This window comes from Anabrus simplex, chromosome 2 (genome assembly GCF_040414725.1).
Source record: "Anabrus simplex isolate iqAnaSimp1 chromosome 2, ASM4041472v1, whole genome shotgun sequence".
NCBI classification, from domain to species: Eukaryota; Metazoa; Arthropoda; class Insecta; order Orthoptera; family Tettigoniidae; genus Anabrus; species Anabrus simplex.
In genome coordinates, this window is record NC_090266.1 from 1,086,354,005 (window position 1) to 1,086,378,102 (window position 24,098).

Here is a 24,098-nt window from a genome sequence, read left to right on the forward strand (position 1 = left end):
TCTGCGGGAGGTGTTCCTGATACAGTGAGAATCCAGGATTGTTACGGTATGGAAATGAAAAAGTAACATTTTCAGCAAGTTGATGAATAATAAAAGATGTTAAGAAAAATTACTGTAATCTGAACAATATTCATATCAGAGGAATAAATCAATAATTGTAAGTGACATATTTTGTTATACTATTTATTTTGTTATGCAACATAGATAAATAGTACACTCCTCTTTTACACCCATATTCACGTCCCAGCAATGTTTAAAATATTTCTAACATTATGCAGATATAGTCAAGGTAACTCTACATAGTTATTGTAGCAATGCAAGAGGAATATTACAGTTTATTACAAAAGGCTGAGCACATGAATACACAGTAACGCAATACTAGTACTTAACGTTTAGGAATGATCTTTCTGTAACAAATAGTTTCCAATTATAATTTAAAATGTCATGAATTTTTATTGAATTATAAAACATGGTTATATTTAAAAGTTTATTCAGTTGATAAACTCTTCATATACAGGGACATCTGTAACTAACATTAGACCACATCCCTAAATAACATGCAAATGTAGCCATGTTGAATTAAACATATATATTTTAAGAGTTAAATATCACAAGTTTTTAAAATAGAATTTTAAATATTATACTGTAGAATGTAATTATAAATAGGAACTCAGTATATCAGTTATTAGTGTGAAAGGCAATTCATTTTATTAAGGATAGTCTTAATACAATTTATATATGAGGCCATAAGACAGTCCTTGGAATGACTGGATTACTTATATCCCTAATATAGGCCTAATATGCAGAATGAGCATTCTGGTCTCTTATTCTACAATAATTATTACAAAAAGCAAATGGCAAGAAACTAATAATACAAAAACATACTTATCTCTATACACCATTGAGATATAAAAGCTATAGGGACTTAATGACATCCCTTCTTTTATATCCACTAATAGTACAATAAAAATAAACTTCTTATGAAGTCCTTTAAATTCCATAATTTAAACCCTACCTAAAGAACACATCCTTCACAGAGATCAGAGAAGTGTGGTTTATTTTTCACCACATATTTAATGACTAACAGTGCGAAAATATCTTCACGAATGGCCGTCACTTTGAAGATTTGTTCTGTACCACTCCTTCACTGCGACTAGAGCTAAGCTTCTTCTTAGGGCTGCAACAGAAATAAATCATTTTATTATAATGCAGATATCCATTTATACATTTTATATAAACAGATAAGTTGAAGTAGTTGATATAACTATTTAGAAACTATACAGAACTGAAGAGTGAAGGGAATATATTGCCTTTTAAGTAGTCATTCCATATACATGAGAATTCATGATGATGATGATGATGATTAGTAAGTAAGAAAGAAGATACTTAATAATCAAAATGGTCAGACTTAGAATGAAATAGCTTTGGAGTCTATAGTCTTTATACTTATTTTTTAACTATTATCATTGGATGGCCTATATATAAAGAGAAAACAATACATTGTTTAGAAGATGTCAGTACTGTGCATATGGACTGCAGTCTAAAGAATAAGGATACTATCATCTAACCAAAATTTTTGGTTTCGTTATACATTTCATGATCAATATACACTAGAGATAATGGAAATTGCAACACTAAGAAGGGTGGGTTATATGTGTTAATATTGGGGATGTGGAATGGTATGATCTACATATGTAAATGATAAAGGTTTCAGGGCAATCGGATTGTTCATGTAGCCTTCCCCACCTGATTGATCATGGACAAACCACCTTCTCTATGTAAATTCCAGTACAGCTTAGTTAACATTAAGTTTGTGAGGTGCAGTGATGTGAAGAATTTGCTTGTGAAACATGTCTTGCCAATGGTAATAGCATAATATCAACAATGTCGCCAGTTAAGAGGGCCTGTATAATTGGTCTGTGTGTTAGTAGGTTATCTGTGCATGCTGTAGCTGCATGTGTTGGCTGAAATTCATGTATGCTACAACATGTACGGATGCAGTGGTCAAATGAAGGAACACATGCTCAGACACCTGGGATAAGACCTACCCGATGAGCAACAGTGCGATATGATCATCACATCACTCGGATGTCCCAGACAGACCACCGAGCAACAACAGCAGAAATTCAAGATCCTATGGCACTACACGTTACACATCAAACAACTGGCCTATGATCCAATGCCCCTGCAGCAAGTGTTACATTGACCCTACAGCATCGATATATGAGGGTGTCCCGGCATCGGGAACAGTCATGGTGGGTTGAAGAATGTCATATTGTCATCTTCAGTGATGAGTCACACTTTTGTCTTAGCTGCAATGATCATTGCAATCATGTCCAATGGCGTACTGGGGAGAGGAAACGCACTGATCTTCTTGTCGAGAGACACATGGGGCAAACTCCAGACATTACAGTCTGGGAAGAGTCTGGGAAGGTAACGGCTTTCATGTGAAATTGCCATTTGTGATTGCTGAGGGCACAATGACTGCTAGACAGTATGTGGACAGTGTTATCAATCCAGTGGTTGTCCCTCTGTTAGTGACCATGGGATTTGGGATGTTTCAGCAGGGCAATGCCCACTCTCACATTGCAGGCTTCTCCAGATTAGCTCTCTAATACAGTATGCTTTTACAGTGGCCCACCAGGTCCCCAGACCTAAGCCCCATTTAATATGTGTAAGGACATTATGGATCTGCATAATTCCACTCAGCCACTTCAAACTGTGGACGAACTAACCCTCACGGTCCTGCAAGTATGGGCTGCATTTCCACAGGACATAATCTAGGCCCTTCCTGAATGATTACCATCTCATTACCTCACACCCATCCACCATGCATACTAGGAGTGTTCAACGTATAATAATAATGATAACAGATCATAATAATAATTTTCTCTTATGAAATGTTTCTAAGTCCAACAATGGATGGTTCATGACACTGCCTACATTCTTATTTGTTCTGAAGAATATTTACCAAAATAATGAATAATGCATACACATAAGTGCAGCATAAGTTTTTTAATCTTACTCTTATTTGTACTGTACATCTACTGATCCTATTTATTATCTTTGTTTCAGTTGTTCTTTTAACTTCTGTGATCCACAATGATGGGTACAAGAACCTCAAAAGCCAGATTGGACTTTTTCTCCATTTGTTTCACCATTTTCATCTCTTTATTCCCCACCCATATGGTTTAGGGGTAGCATGCCTGCCTCTTACCCAGAGGCCCTGGGTTTGATTACTGGCCAGGTCAGGGACTTTTCCCCGGATCTGAGGGCTGGTTCGAGGTCCACTCAATCTATGTGATTAGAATTGAGGAGCTATCCAACGTTCAGATAGCGTTCCGGTCTAGAAAGACAAGAATAAGGGCTAAGAGGATTTGTCGTGCTGACCACACACCACCTCGTAATCTGCAGGCCTTCGGGATGGGCAGCGGTCGCTTCATAGGCCAAGGCCCTTCAGGGCTGAAGTGTTATGAGGTTAGTTTTTAGTTTATCCAGATGGTAGATTCACTATCAGTTGTTTACTTTTTTTCTTAAATTATTTCAAACTTGGATATTCATCAAACATTTCCCTTGATAAATTATTCCAATACCAATTCCTCTACCTTTAAAAGAACATTTGCCCCAAGTTTTCCCCTTGAATTCCAACTTTATCTTCATATTATGATATTTCCTTCTTTCACAATACTCAATTTAAGCCAGTGCCATTCCACATCAACTCTCTACTGACAGCTTGGAACATACCACATAGTGGAGCAGCTTATCTCTGTACTTCCAGGTCTTCCCAGCCCAAAGTCTCCAACAATTTCATACCACTATTTTGTCACAAATCACTAAGAAGAAACTGTACTTCTTCTTTCGGATATTTTCCAGTTCTCAAATCATGTAATCTTTGTGTGGGTCCCATACATTGGAACCATGCTCTAATTGGGTCTTACCAGTGACTTACACATCCTCTCCTTTACATACATACTACAACCATTAAATACCCTCATAACCATATGAAAGGATCTCTAACCTTTATTTATGACCTCGGTGATTTGATTGCCCCAGTGAAGATCTTTCCGTATATTAATGCCTAGGTATTTACAGTGGTCCCCATGAGGTACATTCACTCCATCATTACAGTAATTAAGTCTGAGAAGACTTTCCTGAAACTTACAACTTGACTTTTTACCCCGTTTACCATCATACCATTGTCTGCTGTCCAACCTGTAACTTCATCAAGGACTTTAGCTGCTCTCAATCCTGTAACTTATTTATTACTCTGTACAGTATGTCATCATTCACAAAAAGCCTTATCTCTGATTCCAGTTTTTTACTTACCAAACCAAACCAAACTAAACCAAACCAAACCAAACCCCATGGCACTACAGCCCTTGAAGGGCCTTGGCCTACCAAGTGACCGCTGTTCAGCCCGAAGGCCTGCAGATTACGAGGTGTCGTATGGTCAGTGCGACGATTCCTCTCGGCCATTATTCTTGGCTTTCTAGACCGGAGCCGCCATCTCACCATCAGATAGCTCCTCAATTCTAATCACATAGGCTGAGTGGACCTCGAACCAGCCCTCAGGTCCAGGTAAAAATCCCTGACTTGGCCGGGAATCGAACCTGGGGCCTCCGGGTAAGAGGCAGGCACGCTACCCCTACACCACGGGGCCGGCAGTTCTTTACTTACATCATATTTATATATATAAGAAAACATAAAGATCCAATAATACTGCCTTGTGGAAATCCTCTCCCCACCAGATGAGTTGGCCGTGCTGTTAGGGTCACGCAGCTGTGAGCTTGCATCTGGGAGATAATGGGTTTGAACCCCACTGTCAGCAGCCCTGAAGATGGTTTTTCAGTGATTTCCCATTTTCACACCAGGCAAATAGGAAAATCCTGGGGCTGTACCTTAATTAAGCCCATGGGCACTTCCTTCCCACTCCTAGGTCTCTACTGTCCCATTGTCGCCATCAGATCTATCTGTGTCAGTGCGATGTAGCAAAAAAAAAGAACCTTAATCATTAGAAGATCAGATAATGCTTCACCTACTCTATTCCGAGTTCTCTTTTCTAAAAGTTTAGCCACACATTTAATCACTATTTTGCCCAGTCCAGGATCCCACATTTACATCAGTAGTCTCTCTTGATCTACTCTAGCAGAAGACTTGGATCGGTCAATAGCAATACAGTCTATTTGATCTCCTAAATCTAAAATATATGCTATACCTTGCCAGAATCCTACAAGTTGAGCCTCAATGGAATGACCTTTCCAAAACCCAAACTGCCTTCCATCAAAGCAGTTGGTAATTTTGCAAACATTTCTGAACCATCAGAAAGAATGCTTTACCACAGCTTACATGCAACACATGTCAAGCTGACTGGCCTGACTGGCTTCATAACATAGAACGTGGCGTTTATTTAGGCTAGTAATCATTCCTGAGATGAAGAGGAGCCTCCTCCTGAGGATGCTATTTTTTTGCTATTTGCTTTATGTCGCACCGACACACATAGGTCTTATGGCGACAATTGGACAGGAAAGGCCTAGGAGTGGAAAGGAAACAGCTATGTCTTTAATTAAGGTACAGCCCCAGCATTTGCCTGGTGTGAAAATGGGAAACCATGGAAAGCCATCTTCAGGGCTGCCAACAATGGGGTTCAAACCCACTATCTTCCGGATGCAAGCTCACAGCTGCACGACCCCAACTGCAGGGCCAACTCGCCCGGTAAATGAAGAAGAAAAGTAATCACACCGAGTACAACAGTATGGAACAAAATGGATAAGAAAATAAAACAAAACCTTGAGTAATATTTTAAGGTTTAGAGCTTATATAGCTTGGAATATATTGTTTAACTTTTTTAGATATCCAGTTAAAGTTTCCTTCATAAAAAATTATCTGAAATAGCTTGAACCCCTTTTTATTTAATTTGTTTAAATTGTAAATTTGTATTTGTAATATATTAGCCTAGTTTATTTCTTTAAACATTAAATTAAAATAAAGAATTATTATTTATTACATTTAAATTTGTTTTAGTTATGTTCTGTGTCCAATGAACCAAAAACGAAAAAATAAAGATTTGTTTTGAATTATAATTGAATTCTATAGATATCTGTGCAAGAATCCTGTAACTTTCCTGTACTAATTAATTAGTGTCTTTTGGAAATGAAAAAATAAAATAATTAATTTGTTCATTATATTCTCTATTAATTTGTTTATGTTTATTAATAATTTGAGTAAATGAAAAGGCTTATGGTTTTCAGTGCCTAGAATGCCTGAGGACATGTTTGGCTCACCAGGTTCAGGTCTTTTGATTTGACGCCAGTAGGCGACCTGCGCATCGTGGTGGTGGTGGTGGTGGTGATGATGATGAAATGACGACAAAGATGACACATATACCCAGCTCCCACACCAGCAGAATTAACACTTTCAACACCATGCCCGTACGGGATACGGCCACAGTGCTTTCCTGGTTGAGGACGGTGCCTGTATAGAATACGGACGTGATTTAAACACGTCTATAGGCAGCTGCACGTATCCCATACGGTTCCTGTCCCTTGCCTGGATGTAGTAGTTAATGAAGTGTCAACTAAAATGCAGCAGTTATTGGGAAGTTCAAACTGAAATGATAAAAAAAGTCGTTTCTCCTCGCCGTGACCTCTAACGAAGCACTCGATGTGTTGGGTGCTGAGCACACCAAATCTGTCACACTGTCAGCTGTGTTACTGTACAAACACGTCCTCATGCCGGAATAATAATAGTGATATGTTCGATATTTTATCTGGAGAAGCAGGTTAAGAAATATATGACAGTGATAAATACTCTGCTTACAAACCAGATAACATATCAAGTGATAGTTTGGGCAGGATTTTTATTTGTTACAACACTTTCAATTGCAAGTTTTTTTTAGCTGGATTATTTTACTCTGAATACAAATGACAGAAATACTTCACCTCTTCAGAAATTTGAGCTTATTTTTTCTTTTAGAAGAAGAGGTACAGGCTGATGATTCACCTGTTCAGTGAAAAGAAAGTAGATGATGGTGCAAGGAGTGCAAAGTTAGACTGTGCACAGCCCAATGTTTTTAGGGCTACTATACCAAAACAAACAATTCCTAAATAGGTAAATTTTGTATTTCAAATGTAATTGTGTTTATTTGTGGCTTGTCTAGCACATTAAATTATTCATTTTTATTGTTTTGAGTAGGTTTATTGGTAAAACTTGAATGTAAAATTCTTTACTTGTACATTTTTTTTCTGTTCTTCATAAGATTAATATAATTAATTTTCTTTAGATATATACATGGTTCATGTTTGTGGATGGTTCATGTTTGTGGGTTACTGTAATCACATCCAAGTTCGTGAACCATGGGCAACGGCTGAGTGGCCTAGTAAGTGGTCCTGAGAGTCAAGATACCAGTTGCTATGGAATGGGAGTGGGCATCTCGGGCATATTCTGAGTCATGGCCCTCCTTGTGCTCAGGTGGCTAGGACTACACAATTCACCGGTGGTTCATAACCAGTTAGAGAAGAAATCCTTACTTGGACTATGTGCAAGTAGGGTAGCATCCTGCTTCATGAATTTACCGAGCTCAGAACATTTTCAGCAAACCTCGGACCTGTGGGAGTAATGGAGTCCCACTCCCATTTGACAGGCGAGGGACTCCTTGGAAACCACTTGGCGAACGAAATGGAATTCGATGGGGAGCTATCAATATTAATGGGGCTTATGTAAGAAAGAAGGTAGGACTGGCTGAGTCAGCAAAGAGGATGCATCTGGATGTGCTAGGAGTAAGTGATATTCGGGTAAGGGGAGATAACGAGGAAGAGATAGGAGATTATAAAGTGTACTTGACGGGTGTTAGAAAGGGAAGGGACAGAGTCTGGGGTAGGGCTCTTTATCAGGAATACCATTGCACGCAACATAGTTTCTGTTAGGCACGTAAATGAGCGAATGATGTGGGTAGATTTGTCAGTGGGAGGAATTAGGACAAGAATTGTGTCCGTGTATTCACCATGTGAGGGTGCACATGATGATGAAGTTGACAAGTTTTATGAAGCATTGAGTGACATAGTGGTCAGGGTCAACAGCAAGAATAGAATAGTGCTAATGGGCGATTTCAATGCAAGAGTTGGGAATAGAACTGAAGGATACGAAAGGGTGATTGGTAAATGTGGGGAAGATATGGAAGCTAATGGGAATGGGAAGCGTTTGTTGGACTTCTGTGCTAGTATGGGTTTAGCAGTTATGAATACATTCTTCAAGCATAAGGCTATTCACCCCTACACATGGGAGGCTAGGGGTACCAGATCCATAATAGACTATATCTTAACAGACTTTGAATTCAGGAAATCTGTTAGGAATGTACAAGTTTTTTGCGGATATTTCAATGATACAGACCACTATCTGATCTGTAGTGAACTAAGTATCTCTAGGTCTAGGGTAGAGAAAGTGAAATCTGTCTGCAAACGAATAAGGGTAGAAAATCTCCAAGATGAGGAAATTAGACAGAAGTACATGGATATGATTAGTGAGATGTTTCGAACAGTAGACAGTAAGCAGGTTCAGGATATAGAAAGTGAATGGGTGGCATACAGGGATGGTGTAGTAGAAACAGCAAGGGAATGCCTAGGAACAACTGTGCGTAAAGATGGGAAAAGGCAAACATCTTGGTGGAATGATGAAGTGAGAGCAGCCTGTAAACGTAAAAAGAAGGCTTATCAGAAATGGCTCCAAACAAGGGCCGAGGCAGACAGGGATTTGTACGTAGATGATAGAAACAGAGCGAAACAAATAGTTGTTGAATCCAAAAAGAAGTCATGGGAAGATTTTGGTAATGACCTGGAAAGGCTAGGTCAAGCAGTAGGGAAACCTTTCTGGACAGTAATAAGGAATCTTAGGAAGGGAGGGTAAAAGGAAATGAACAGTGTTTTGAGTAATTCAGGTGAACTCATAATGGATCCCAGGGAATCACTGGAGAGGTGGAGGGAATATTTTGAACATCTTCTCAATGTAAAAGGAAATCATCCTGGTGGTGTTGCAAACAGCCAAGCTAATGGGGAGGAGGAAAATGATGTTGGTGAAATTATGCTTGAGGAAGTGGAAAGGATGGTAAATAACTCCATTGTCACAAGGCAGCAGGAATAGATGAAATTAGACCTGAAATGGTGAAGTACAGTGGGAAGGTAGGGATGAAATGGCTTCATAGAGTAGTAAAATTAGCGTGGAGTGTTGGTAAGGTACCTTCAGATTGGACAAAAGCAGTAATTGCACCTATCTATAAGCAAGGGAACAGGAAGGATTGCAACAACTATCGAGGTATCTCATTGATTAGTATACCAGGCAAAGTATTCACTGGCATCTTGGAAGGGAGGGTGCGATCAGTCGTTGAGAGGAAGTTGGATGAAAACCAGTGTGGTTTCAGACCACAGAGAGGCTGTAAGGATCAAATTTTCAGTATGCGCCAGGTAATTGAAAAATGCTATGACAGGAATAGGCAGTTTATGTTTCGTACATCTAGAGAAAGCATATGACAGGGCACCAAGGGAAAAGATGTTCACTATACTGGGGAATTATGGAATTAATGGTAGATAATTAAAATCAATCAAAGGCATTTATATTGACAATTGGGTTTCAGTGAGAATTTATGGTAGAATGAGTTCTTGGTTAAGGGTACTTACAGGGGTTAGACAAGGCTGTAATCTTTCACCTTTGCTGTTCATAGTTTACATGGATCATATGCTGAAAGGTATAAAATGACAGGGAGGGATTCAGTTAGGTGGAAATGTAGTTAGCAGTTTGGCCTATGCTGACGACTTGGTCTTAATGGCAGACTGTGCCGAAAGCCTGCAGTCTAATATCTTGGAACTTGAAAATAGATGCAATGAGTATGGTATGAAAATTAGCCTCTCGACTAAATTGATGTCAGTAGGTAAGAAATTCAACAGAATGGAATGTCAGATTGGTGATACAAAGCTAGAACGGGTCGATAATTTCAAGTATTTAGGTTGTGTGTTCTCCCAGGATGGTAATATAGTAAGTGAGATTGAATCAAGGTGTAGTAAAGCTAATGCAGTGAGCTCGCAGTTGCAATCAGCAGTATTCTGAAAGAAGGAAGTCAGCTCCCAGAAGAAACTATCTTTACATCGGTCTGTTTTCAGACCAACTTTGCTTCACGGGAGCGAAAGCTGGGTGGACTCAGGATATCTTATTCATAAGTTAGAAGTAACAGACATGAAAGTAGCAAGAATGATTGCTGGTACAAACAGGTGGGAACAATGGCAGTAGGGTACTCAGAATGAGGAGATAAAGGCTAATTTAGGAATGAACTCGATGAATGAAGCTGTACGCATAAACTGGCTTTGGTGGTGGAGTCATGTGAGGTGAATGGAGGAGGATAGGTTACCTAGGAGAATAGTGGACTCTGCTATGGGGGGTAAGAGAAGTAGAGGGAGACCAAGATGACGATGGTTAGACTCGGTTGATGAAATTAAACCTGAAATGGTGAAGTACAGTGGGAAGGTAAGGATGAAATGGCTTCATAGAGTAGTAAAATTAGCGTGGAGTGTTGGTAAGGTACCTTCAGATTGGACAAAAGCAGTAATTGCACCTATCTATAAGCAAGGGAACAAGAAGGATTGCAACAACTATAAGAGGTATAGAACTAAATGAGGCCACAACACTAGTTGCAAATCGAGGATTGCGGCGACGTTTAGTAAATTCTCAGAGACTTGCAGACTGAACACTGAAAGGCATAACAGTCTATAATGATAATGTACGTATGTATGTATGTATGTATGTATGTATGTATGTATGTATGTATGTATGTATGTACTTCCTGTTAAATATCTTCATTTTGGATGGTTGACAGCTTCATATGATACAAAAAATCAGGTATGTACTATGTTTTGCTGTTGTATAATAAAGTATTTAAATTCAGGAAAAAGACCCAGTTCACTGCCAAGGTCCATGTTAAAATATGGTAGTGCTGAAAGTGTTAACCAATGACAGTTAAAATTCCCGACCCTGCCAGCAATCAAACCCAGGACCCCTGTGACCAAAGGCCAGCACGCTAATCATTTAGCCATGAAGCCGGACACTAATTTGAGCGATCCAGATGAGGTTCTTTCACTCCATCATCACAGTAACTGAATCTGCAAAGTTATTGCAGGGAACTCTTGAATTCATCTTCATGAAGTATTGGAGTGGTATGATTCTCATGTATTCCACTTCTGTACTTCCTTCGAAGACAACAGAAGGATCCTACATATTTTTGCACATGCTCCCTCTTTCTCAACGAGAGTGAAATCTTATAGAATGTTGGTGCATTAAAACAATGACCATCACTCTCCTCCATTCCTTCCCTCCAATTTTCTGTCCCTGAATTTTTGACCTGACCTTTGAATTGCTCTGTTCTATCATTCGATCACTAATAATAGTAATTTTTAAAATAACCTTACTACTACAGATTTCAAAATTATCCAAGCAGTGCATGCCACAAATTCATTCTCTAATAACTACTGGGATTAATATAAACAAAGTTATCTACATAAAATTCAATATGAATTCCAGTATGATTGATCACAGATTTTATGAGGGTATATACAACCCTTAATTTCCTACTCTTGCATATCAACTTTTATATTTTTTTACCATGTATGGTAATAATTACTGTATTAAATAATAAATTAATATATCTGAGCAAAGAAAATTACTGAGTAAATTTATACCTACAACTACTTCCAGAAATTAATTTGAACACAAACAGTACATAATTTGGAAATTCAACTTGTGTGACTTAAATTTACATAAATGACACTTCTCCACTCCTGTCAACAAATAGCTTCACCTCTCATTTTAATGTACTCAGACAAGTACATCATCTCTTTTTATTTATAACTAGCTGTAGTACTCATCATTGACTCGACAATCACTTAGCATATGTATGATTACATGTTTGTCCACCCCTCATACAGTTTCCCCAGATTTTGAGGCACATTCGAGTGCATGCCTCTACCTGTCATCAGCTTGTGAAGTACTCACTTCCTTGCTCGCTGTGACCCTTTGCATTTTCCATTCTTTTATTATTGCTGAAAGCCATGTATTGGGTGAATATTCTAAAACCACCAACAGATGTACAAAGCCTTAAAATGTTGCTGGAACAATCTCCATAGCAACTCTCTTTACAGTCTACAGAGTTAGTTATCTGCTTTTAGACTTAAACTTTCACATGGGCTGATGACCATAGATGTTAGGCCCCTTTAAACAACAAGCAAGCATCAAACTTTCAAACGACTGCCACTAATATTTCCCTTATTTTTGGCTGTATCGGAAAAGGGTATAGAATGAAAAATCACCATGAGCTATTTTCGAGTAAAACCAACCATAAGAGAGATCTGTCTGTGTCTGTTAGGTCAACAGCCCAGCGGCTGGTTGGATCCTCAAATAGCACCACCAAAGGTTATGCGGTTATAAGGAAACCCCAAAAACCAATGACAGCACCAAAATGAGGCAAGATGAGGAGTGAGGTAGTTTGCCATTGCTTTCCTCACTGGGTCAGAAAGTTCTATTGCAGCACGACTGACCCTATGAGCAGCACCTTTCATAACACTCAGATGCACTAGTCATGCTCTGAAAGTCATTACTCAGCACTACCCATACCCCAGCAACTCCCATATTGTCACAGCCATGGATGTTGACTGGGACTTTGGTGGAAGCTACACTTTACTCTGGCCTGTGCCAAGAGATGGATGCAAAAGTACTGTATCCATCAAGAAATGACAGCAGGCAGATAAGAGAGATACATCGAGTTTTATATTTTAGGCCCCTTTTGAAGCACTTCCTCATGCAGAAATTTTTTTAACATCTTACAGCTAAGATCATACTCAATGTTATTCTAAACCGAATACCAAGTTTCATTTAAATCTACATATCCATTTTTCACGTGATGGACATAAACACATATTAAACTGAATTTGACATAGGTCATTACAATCATGTCAGTATTCTTGTCAAAGTACAATATTAACCAACTGGAACATAGCGTTTAAAGGCAATGTAATCATATGAAATACTTAATCAAATGAAAAACAGTACAGTTTCTCCCTTTTCATGAACAGTACTAAACTGGTGATCTAACAACAGCGGCAAGTTCCAGAACTGGAATTACTCCACCACAGACAGCAGGGAACACTGCTTTGAGATTTTCCATTAAGTATGCACCCTGCTAATTTCTATCAGCACCTCGTAGTGGGAACCGAATAGTTAGAATACTATGGTGAACCAGTGTGTCACGTACCAGTAGTTATTAGAACATGTATGAACCAGAGGAATGGCATACCAAAAAAAGAAAGTTATTTAACTCCCCACCTACTTCCCACCAATATTCAAGCAGGCTGTTCTAATGGGCACGCAGCAGCAATGCCATCTGTTGGAGATGAGTGGGAGCAGAGGAGACAAAGCACATCACAACAATTTTTTTTTCTGTAGTTGCTTTACATCGCACCGACACAGATAGGTCTTATGGCGACGATGGGACAGGGAAGGGCTAGGAGTGGGAAGGAAGTGGCTGTGGCCTTAATTAAGGTACAGCCCCAGCATTTGCCTGGTGTAAAAGTGGGAAACCACAGAAAAACATCTTCAGGGCTGCCGACAGTGGGGTTCAAACCTACTGACTTCCGAATACTGGATACTGGCCACACTTAAGCGACTGCAGCTATCGAGCTCGGCATCATCATCACAACAAATGATTGTCAATGTTTGTTAATCAATTTTATGGACTTTTTCTGTTCACATGATATGACTACCTCTGATTTTTTCTTTGGGGAAATCTGAGAGGCACTGTTTACAAGGACATGCCGACTATACCAGATGATATGAAACAACATATTACTGCTGCCTGCGCTGCAATTTCTGATGAAACGCTTGAAAGTGTGCATCAATCTTTACATGGCTGACTGGAAGCTTGTTCTGAAGCTAGTGGTCGTCATTTTGAATACAACCATTGAAGAGATTGTTCTGAAGCTAGTGGTCGTCATTTTGAATACAACCATTGAAGGCCAATTCTTTTTCTTCTTCAGAATCCAAATAATTTGTTTATTCACTTTTTTTTCTAAATTAGTGATGACACATTGGGCAGACAACTGCCGGTACTTAGAATTTTTGAAGTACAATAGCTTGTAAACAATTTGTACCAGAATTTGTAAAAAAACGCCTTTGGAATTCCAATTTACTCTTTTATTTTATTAATATAAATAAGCATCATTCCATTTGAAAAGTGTAAACTTTCTAAAATAAATATACATTCTGATAATGATAAAAACCTGTGTATGGGCTACAATAATGAGCCCTTGGTTACACTTCATTTCTGTGAAAATAGCACCTTCCATTTCAAAAAAAGGTGTTTACATGTTTTGGGTCACATAGCTATCAGCTTGCATTCGGGAAGTAGTGGATTCGAACCCTAATGTCGGCAGCCCTGAAGATGGTTTTCCGATGTTTCCCATTTTCACACCAGGAAAATGCTGGGGCTGTTCCGTAATAAAGGTCACAGTCGCTTCCTTCTCACTCCTAGCCCTTTTCTATCCCATCATAGCCACAAGACCTATCTGTGTTGGTGTGACGTAAAACAAACTGCAAAACAAATATATATATATATATATCTGGGGTGCAAATTTCACACTGTGATCCCAACTGCTACTTTATTCTTAATCTCAAAAATTAAATTATGCCTTGATAGGGATAGATTGTCCAACTGAAAATTCCAAGTTAATGGGTTTGATCCTGTTCTAGGAAGGCAATTTTTGAAGGCTTACCAAAATCTTGGCTAGCCATGTTATAATTGTCGAACTTTATAGATCTTTGGTGGTGCACTCAATGTTGCTCTAACAAAATTAACTTAGCCTTAGAAAAGATCCAGTGGAGTCCTGCTTCACCACCAGATGACAGTGCAATCAAAACATTGAAATTGGTATGCAGGTTTCCCACTTCAGGAATCTTGTAAGGCCATACCTTTGTCATCGTCATCGTCACATCATCGTCATCATTTCATTCTGCCATTTCTGCTACCTCTGACAGTTATGTAATAAAAGTGACTGTAGAATTTTGAGTTATGTTGTTAAGGAGATCATCATTCTTACAGAAAACTACGTGCAAACATTCTTTTTTTTTTAAATGGAGGCTAGTTGTATACCCAGATGTTCATAAATATCAAATGCCATGAAGGAGGTATCCTAAGCATTTGAGTTTCACAGAATATGTTTACTATGCAATACCGTACTTATTAAAGGGTCTGGACTAGAATCTCATTAGTTTGAATGTGGTACATAATTCTGAGGTTATAAAATGAGAGAATCAGTTAAGTAGGCCATAGGAATAGAATGAAACCTAGTGTTGTTGCATACTACTACTGAATAACATCAAGGGATCTGCTCAAGGTTTAACGTCCCCAACAGAAAATTCACCAGAAGAACGAAGTATTTCTTTTAATCAGATGTCTGTTAATGCCACATTAGCATATAAGACAGCCATACAATGAACTTAATGACTTTGATAAAAGTCAGATTGTTGGCATGCGTGAATGAAATTCATCAGCCTCGAAAACAGTCCTGCTAATTAGTGCGGTGTTTCTGTTGTGTTAAGAGTAATGATGATGATCATCTTGCTTCAATTACTGCATTGGTGCAGATTTGGTGAACATTAATACATTGTGCAATGTTTTCTGCAGCAGTCTCTTGCTGTTTACTACAGTATAGGCTTATCCTTTTCACAGGATGACCTGGTGAGTGGTTTCTTAGGGACAGAAGAAATACCATACCAATCCAAGGCGTTATGATCTGAGGTGATACTGGGTATGGCAGTGAACCATCTGGAGCTCTAGTATATAGCTACACCAACATTACAAGTGCTTTATATCGATGTCATTGTAAGACCAGTAGGGTTTCTGTTCTTAGAGGCCAACAACTTGTCCAAATTTCAGTAATGCAAAGCCCGACTGCATGTAATGTGGCTTCTTAAGTGAAACAAACATTCTATTTTTAATATGGTCCACAAGTTTACCGCATTTATCACTCAATGAAAATATCAACTGATGGTATTAGTATTACAACAACTTGTCAGAAAATGTTGATAAACATTGAGGAGAATGATATAGAGAAAGCTATATCTTAGGACACCATTTATGCTTTATTTGATTTGATTTCTGAATGAGTGTGGTAGAGTGCAGAAGCCTGGGATAGACATGCACTTTCCATAGACTTACTTATTGACAAAGTTGCATGACTTTTTGACTATCATGATCTGTGGTGAATATATGTGTTCTAATGGCGAGGCACTTGGATGGAAGTCCATTGGCAGTGATGATGAATGATTAGTGATCTTTATTTATTTGTGCACACTATCATTGGTCAAGGAGTCAGTTACTCCTTGCCTCAAAGGCGAAGATCATTTTGCGAGAGTAAGTGTTTCTGTGTCATTGTGATGACTGCATGTTATATGTTTTGCAGTGTACAATGATGATGATGATGATGATGATGTAGGAATAGAATGAAACCTAGTGTTGTTGCATACTACTACTGAATAACATCAAGGGATCTGCTCAAGGTTTAATGTCCCCAACAGAAAATTCACCAGAAGAACGAAGTATGCCCTCCCTCAATATGATCACTGCAGGGAAGTCGAGAATTAAACCCAGACATTTTGCATGCAGTGATTAGAAATTGCCACCTTTCATACCCTGCTGGCCAACATTCTGATGATGGAAATTTTTTCCACCAATGGTATTCAAACTGGCTAACCACAGTGTCAGACCGTAAAGATTTGACAGCTTTAATAATTACAGTCAATGAGTGGTCTTAATCAGTGGTAAATAGGAGTATCCATTTCCTAGTCCACATGTAGGTTGCAGTAGAGTATAATTCAATACTTTTGCACTCGGTGTTGCCATAATTGTAAAAATTTAAGGTCGTCGGAGGCGACTTTAAATCATTTCCGAGTATTTAACTTCTTCCAATAAATTCACTTCTGTCTGTGGATATACTTTTTATGGTTGAACAGACCAATTCTAGCATGGAATAAGCATCCACACAGATTGCATAGAATTGCTGGAGGAGGACATGGTTGTGCTGCAAGGAGTTTTCATACTTCCCTCCTGGCTTCTTCACATCTGTGTCATTTCCCTTCAAATAGATTGACAGCAGCAGGAATGGTTCGGTTCCAAATTGTACAGTCTTGAGCAAGCGTGTCTCAGGTTTGTGGATTGAGACCTGTCACATTCAAAGTGTGCTTAAGCTGGTCCTTGTAGCACCTCATGCGGCCTTCATGAGGTCCAATGCCAGAAAAAAGTTCACCGTACAGGATTTGGCGTGGAAATCTGGTATCACTCATCCGATGGACATGGCCAATCCATCTAAGCTGATGACCAATGATGGACGATTCTATGCTCCTGGCATGCACTTTCTCAAGAACAGCAATGTTGGTGACCTGGTCTTCCCTTTTGATTCTAAGGATGGGTCGAAGTTTTTGCTTGTGGAAACACTCAAGCTTTTTCAAGTCACGTCAATAAAAAGTCCAAGTTTCACAACCATACAACATTGTTTTGATGGAAACAGAATGGTACACAATGAGTTTCGTCTTCACAGTTATGTCTTCCTTCATGAACACCCGGTGTGATAGTCGTCCAAAATGCTGCATGGGCAGCACCAATTCTCTTCTCCACATCTTGCTCACATTTACGGTGCACAGACAGGATATTACCCAAGTATGAAAAGTGGTCTACCTACTCCACTGGAGTATTTGAGATGGAGATGTTGAAATGAAGAAGGGTTGTGCCTGGTGAACGTTGTGCGAGGATCTTGGTCTTTTGAACATTAATGGTGAGACTAAAACGATCACGTGCACTCTTGTAGCAGTTAACTGACTGTTATAGTTCCTCTGGTGTGAGTGTAGGTGATGCAGCATTATCAGCATACAGCATTTTGGTTACCTTTGTAACCTGGGTGAACCTCCAGGAGCGAAGTCTTGCTAGGTTGAAGCGCCCTCCATCAAAACGATACCTTCCACTGTCAGCAACCCTGAAGGTAGTTTTCTGTGCTTTCCCCTTTTCACACTAGGCAAATGTTGGGGTTGTACTAAACTAAGGCCACGGCCGCTTCCTTCCCTCTCCCACAGCATTCCTATCCCATCGTCGCCATAAGACCTATCTGTGCCGGTGCGACGTAAAACAAATTCTTTTTAAAAAAAAGAAACGTTACCTAACCTCAACCCCTGAGTGCTTCATAGAAGATTCATGTAGCATGGCAGCCAAATATAATGCAAATAGTGTTGGAACAAGCACACTCCCTTGTTTCAGTCCATGAGTAATAGGAAATAAATCTGAGATCCTATTCTGATGGCAAACCTCTTTGGTCATGCCATCATGGAGGACCTGAACCAGATCAACAAAATGCTGAGGACAGCCAATTTCAATACTGCCCACATAGCAGGTCTTGGAACAGAGTCAAATGCCTTTTCCAGGTCATAAAAGACTAAGAAGAGAGGACTCTGTTGCTTTCTGCATTTTTTCTGAAGTTGCCTTGCACAGAAGATCAGACCAATTGTGCCTCTGGAAGTTAGAAATCCACACTGGGACTCTAGGAGGTCTCTCTCAGAGATAACCTGGAGACGGTTAAGCAGAATTCTTGGAAGAATTTTACCTACAATAGATAGTAGTGATACACTGCAATAGTTACCACAAACACTGCAATCTCCTTTCATGTAGACTGTGATGATAGTGGCATTTTTTAGTTCGCCAGGTACCTCTCTGGCTTCCCAAATTTTGAGGATGAGAGTGAAAATCCTAGTTTTGAGTGATTGACCACTAGCTTGAATTAATTCTAGAGGGATGCTATCTAGGCCAGGTCTGGGTTTCAGATGATCGAGAGCTGCACTGAATTCTTTGTAAGTTGGCAGAACTGCCATCTGTGGTTGTTTGGGCTGTTGAGGCACATAACGAATAAAGTCTTCATCAGCAGTTGAAGGATGATTTAGAAGGGTGGGGAAATGCTCCTTCCAATGCTCCAGGATTTCATGGCTATCAGTGAGAGTGGTAGAAATGTCAGCAGTTTTCAGTGTACCTGTTGAAGAGCGAGATGGACCATACAGCTCTTTTATTCCTGAGTAAAAGTTCTTCAGGTCCCAAGCATCAGATAGTTTCTGAAGTTCCTGTGCTTTCTGTTGCTAACAGGTATTCTTAATTTCTCTTATCTTTGACATGTTCTTAGAAGTTCTAAAAATTGTGCTTTCTTCCTGTTGGAGGATGGATCTTGAAGATGGGATAGATTGGCTTTTTTCTTTTAACACAGATGAGACACAAAATTTCCTCATTGTATTCATCAAACCAGTCTCGTCTCTTCTGCTTTATAAAACCAATGGTTTCCTCAGCTGACTTCGTGATTATCTTCTGCGAAGTGGCCCATTCTTGCTGAGCGTCATTTGTGCTAACTGGGTTGACTGTTAGCTGTACATTGATCATATTCTGAAATTCTGTGGCAAAGGATTCATCCTGAAGTTTAAACGTGTTGAACTTTCTTCTGGTCAAGATTTGGAGATGCTTAGGTGGTTTAGGGCGTATGGAGATCCTGAGTTGGCAATTAAGGAGTTTGTGATCAGTCCAACAATCATCAATATTTCTTACTGTTGTTATAATAAGTATGTCCTTCTTATCACAATGCCGAGCAATGACATAATCAAGAATGTGCCAGTGCTTGGATCGAGGATGCATGAACGTCAAAACTGAGTGTTGGTGATGAAGAGTTCATGTTCTGCACATAGACTGAGAAGCAATAGTCCATTGGCATTAAATTTTGCCAACTCCTTGCTTACCCATCACATTTTTCCATATATCTCTTCCAACTCTGGCATGAAATCACCAAGGAGTTTTATTTTTTTTGCTAGTGGCTTTATGTCGCACCGACACAGATGGGTTTTATGGCGATGATGGGATAGGAAAGGCCTAGGAGTTGGAAGAAAGCGGCCATGGCCTTAATTAAGGTACAGCCCCAGCATTTGCCTGGTGTGAGAATGGGAAACCACAGAAAACCATCTTCAGGGCTGCCGACAGTGGGATTCGAACCCACTATCTCCCGGATGCAAGCTCACAGCCGCGCGTCCCTAACCGCACGGCCAACTCGCCTGGTTCACCAATGAGTACAAGCTTATCTGCAGATGGTACTTTGGTGATAGTTGTGCTCAGCTGATTGTAAAACTCATCCTTTACATCAACATCAGCATCTAGGGTTGGAGCATAGGCGGATTTGAGCATCATAAAAGTACCTCCTGAGAGTGGAATGTGGAGTGTCATAAGTCTTTCCCTGATTGCAGTGGGAGTAAGTTGGTGATCATTAACCATTTTAGGCTTCACAGTGAACCCCACACCATGGATGCGACATTCTTGCTCCTTCTTTCCCTTCCGGAAGATGGTGTATCCTAAACCAAAGTCGGTAATTCTGCTTTAAGTGGATGGCCTGATTTCAGGCAAAGCAGCAACATCAATGTTGAGTCTAGAGAGCTCATGGGTAACAAGAGCTGTTCTTCTCTCATGCCTGTCATTTTTTGACACATCAAGTAAAGCTGTCAAATTCCATGTTCCAATTTTCAGAGTGTGACTTTTTCCTGCTTTTGATTTCTGACCTCATTAGGGGTGACCCGCTGGGTGCAATCACCCAGCCGGACATAAGATGTGACTTCCGATGCTTCGCCCACGTTGTTTAGGGCTTTCCCCATGTAGGGCGCACAGCGGTTATCTTAAACAAATCTGCCCAAGCACAGATGTAGGACTGAATTCTTGAGAAGTCACAGGGTCTCAAGGAGACGACCATCACACATCTGCTGCCAACGTGCAGGTCAAAACTAGGGGCTTCCAGTTTCACTCGTAACCTGTCCCCACCATCCATATTGCATTGCCACTGGACTTCGGAAGTAGTAAGTGACATTTGGAAGAAGTGCCACGGGCATGGATTTGTTTACGGTGGATCTCAGCTTGCCAGGAAGTGACCCACGCACTGAGATCTCTGAGCTGTGTCCTGCACATATGGAATGAGACATGCAGGATCAAACATCAAGACTGCAACAAACTGCCGCAGACTCAAAGTACTACTGAGATGCGTCTTCACAGACATTTCATCTGACATCACCTCTTCTGCCTCCACAACCATTGGGAACCATGAGAGTAACAGATTCCACCTTTGCTCCTTTCGCTTGTGATGGGTTCCAGTGTCCTTTCCTACACTGAGGGGACCATCAACCTACCTCATCCACCCAAAGCCGTTTGCCCCTTTAGGGAGTTGAGTTATTTACCACTACCTGACACTCGACATTAAGTCTCTGGCTGTATGGGCTTACTCCATTACCATAGCGGAATAACCAGCCAGACAATGAAAGGTAAGGTAAGGTCTGGAAAATTGTGTGATGACACAAAGTTACCCCATCGACGTCCCCACATATTTGCTGCCCAACAATGTACTTTGAAACATCTCATAAAACCGTTGGACACAGTGTTTGCATTTAACATAGATATTCGAACTTGATACCAGAATGTCAGTGATTCTTGATATACTCTTAGAATTGTATCCGACCTCAGCAAATATAATTTGTGAAATATGTAGAAATCAAGGGGCCAGAGAAAAAGCCCTCTAACCCCAAAACTGTACCATATGTATATATCTTAACCTTAAGTACTTTTTGAAATAGTGGCATTCATGTTTATTTTAATGGCATTCTTGTTTAATTTTAATTTTAGTAGTTTTTATTCTGTACAGTCACTATTAAGCAGGTTCTTCAACAGCTGAAGATGACCTATTTACAGGTCAAAACCGGTACTGTCCTTTTATGTAAATAATATTGACACCATGTAAAATAAAGTATTGATTAGGCAGAGAACTCATCCTTCATACTTGTGTTACCCACCCTGTCACAATGTAACCCTGGTTTATGGTACCGGTACTGATTTCTTCTGCACAACTCATAAGTACAGCAGAGAAATGTTAATAACCTGTTGGGGACAGAAAAATTAGACAAGTGCCTCATGGTGATTTGATATTTATGAACAGCAGTATCTAATTATTGCATAAACTAGGCATAACCATTAATACTAAAAGCCTTGTGGATCATTATTCTACCAGCACTGACAAAGAGTTTACTTGAGGCAGAACAGGCTGTCAAGCAGGTCCAACCAGTATAATGAGCCATACTGTCATGAATGCTAGTTTATTAAATTAGAGTTACTAACTTTTAGAACCAGATAACTATTCAGTTGTCTACAGAAGGATGGGTGTACTATTTCCAAATCCTCAAACCAATCTTAAATCAGTGAACATGTCTGGAGTTTCTGGGTATTTGTTTTGTCAAAAGCAATAGGAATAAAACACTGTTGTCATTTCTGTGGAAATATCAAGTAAGAAGCAGACAGAACATAACCATAATTGTTAAATCTGGCTATTCCTGGGAGTTAAACTTGGTGACTACTTAGCCTTAGCTGGAGAAAGACAAGTTGAATATGAGTCATACTTTCAAAGAAATTCACATAAAACTAATACCGGTATCTTACTAAATGCGATTGAATATACATACTGGACCCAAGTTGAATGCCAATACATTATGTACATTAATAAAAAACTGGAATAGTTCATTCTGAACAAAGAATTCTAGGTCTAAATATCAAGATTAAGAAATATTAAAAAAATTATTTAAAGTTTCATTACCTCACCAATGAGCAATTAAACTATTTATTGCTCTGTGATCAATTCATACTATTATCTTAAACAATAGGTACAAATGATAAGTTTTCTCTAGACAGAAAGAACCATTTACAGATGCTAATTGTCTAATAAGATCAGATTTCATGCTGATATTAATGCTACAACAGTATACTAGATTTTATGCATAGAAGGAACCATTAGCAAGCTTGAAGAAATTCTTGTAGGCAGGCAGACTGTGCATGCAATCTACAAATGAAAGTAGACTACAAGTAGAGGATATTCAAAGAGAAATATGTTAGTTAACCCAGTAGGCTCACAAAACTCATAGAACACATTAATGTCAAACTATAAAATGCTGCATTTCTTGGCTAGTAGTCAATGTTTCACAGCGAGTGGTTTCTGCAAGATCTATGTACAACTAAAGAAAACTCCTGATTATTCATTTCCAGGTTATCAAGTTGATGGGTGATCTATACATCAATCATGTTTTGAATAGTACCTTTAGTTTTCATGCACTTATGGGCTAAAATTCTGAACCTCGAATGGCTGAAAACAGCAATAAACTTATAAAATTATCCACTATTTCCAATGTACCTTGTTTGTCTACTGCTTAGTCCCATTTCTTGATATAGGGTTGGGGTGCAGGTGAGAGGAATTTATATGGCATGTTTTTACAACTGGATACCCTTCCTGATGCTAGCCTCAGTTGAGGAGCTATTGAAGATGAAATCAATTATGGTGAATGAAATTGGGTAAGGAGGTAGAAGGAATCAGCTGTGGTCTATGGATTGGAACTGTCCCAACATTTGCCTGGAAATGAAAATGGGAAACCACAAAAAACCATTCTCAGGACAGCTGACGGTGGGTTGAACCCACGTGTCTCCCGATTGCAGAGCCATAATATGTTAACATGCACAGCCACTCTGCTCAGTATCTGTCATTACAACACATTGGATAAGTTGTGTAGCTGGAAGTTGCTCTACGAAAATTGAAATACAAGTTCAATTTAGCTAGTTTCACCTGACTGTGTAGGAAGTAGAAAATCTGTCTCATTTGCCATTAAATAAAATCTCATTCTGAGAACATACAGTATAATGTCTGGAACTACTTAGTAAGATACATCATTGAAGAGAAAATTAATGAATGGATTGACCTCAAAACCCTTGTCAATCAAAAATTCTCAAAGTGTTCAGCCACTTTAGAGACAGCTCTCAACCGCTGCCCATCAATGTTCATACGAGCGCCAAAGTGACGTGACACGGTGAGGTCATGGGAGAGTCTGCTCAATGAGACCGAAGGATGGGGAGTGAGTGCATTGCATCATCATTTACCCAATTTGTTTTTATCAATCTCATTTCTTCTTATTATTTAGTTTTTCTTTCT

General features: G+C 39.4%; 1 protein-coding gene across 3 annotated transcripts in view; it reads right to left on the reverse strand.

Moving 5' to 3' along the window:
* Positions 1-201: 201 nt before the first annotated feature.
* The window catches only part of LOC136864711 (uncharacterized), an 847,400-nt gene continuing 823,503 nt past the window's right edge, over positions 202-24,098 (reverse strand). For all 3 annotated transcript variants that reach the window (XM_067142044.2, XM_067142043.2, XM_067142045.2), the window contains one exon: positions 202-1,177. Coding sequence is in view for 2 of the 3 variants with exons in the window: in XM_067142043.2 (XP_066998144.2) it covers positions 1,114-1,177 (64 nt within the window). In the remaining variant the exon portion in view is untranslated. The remainder of the gene's footprint in view (positions 1,178-24,098) is intronic.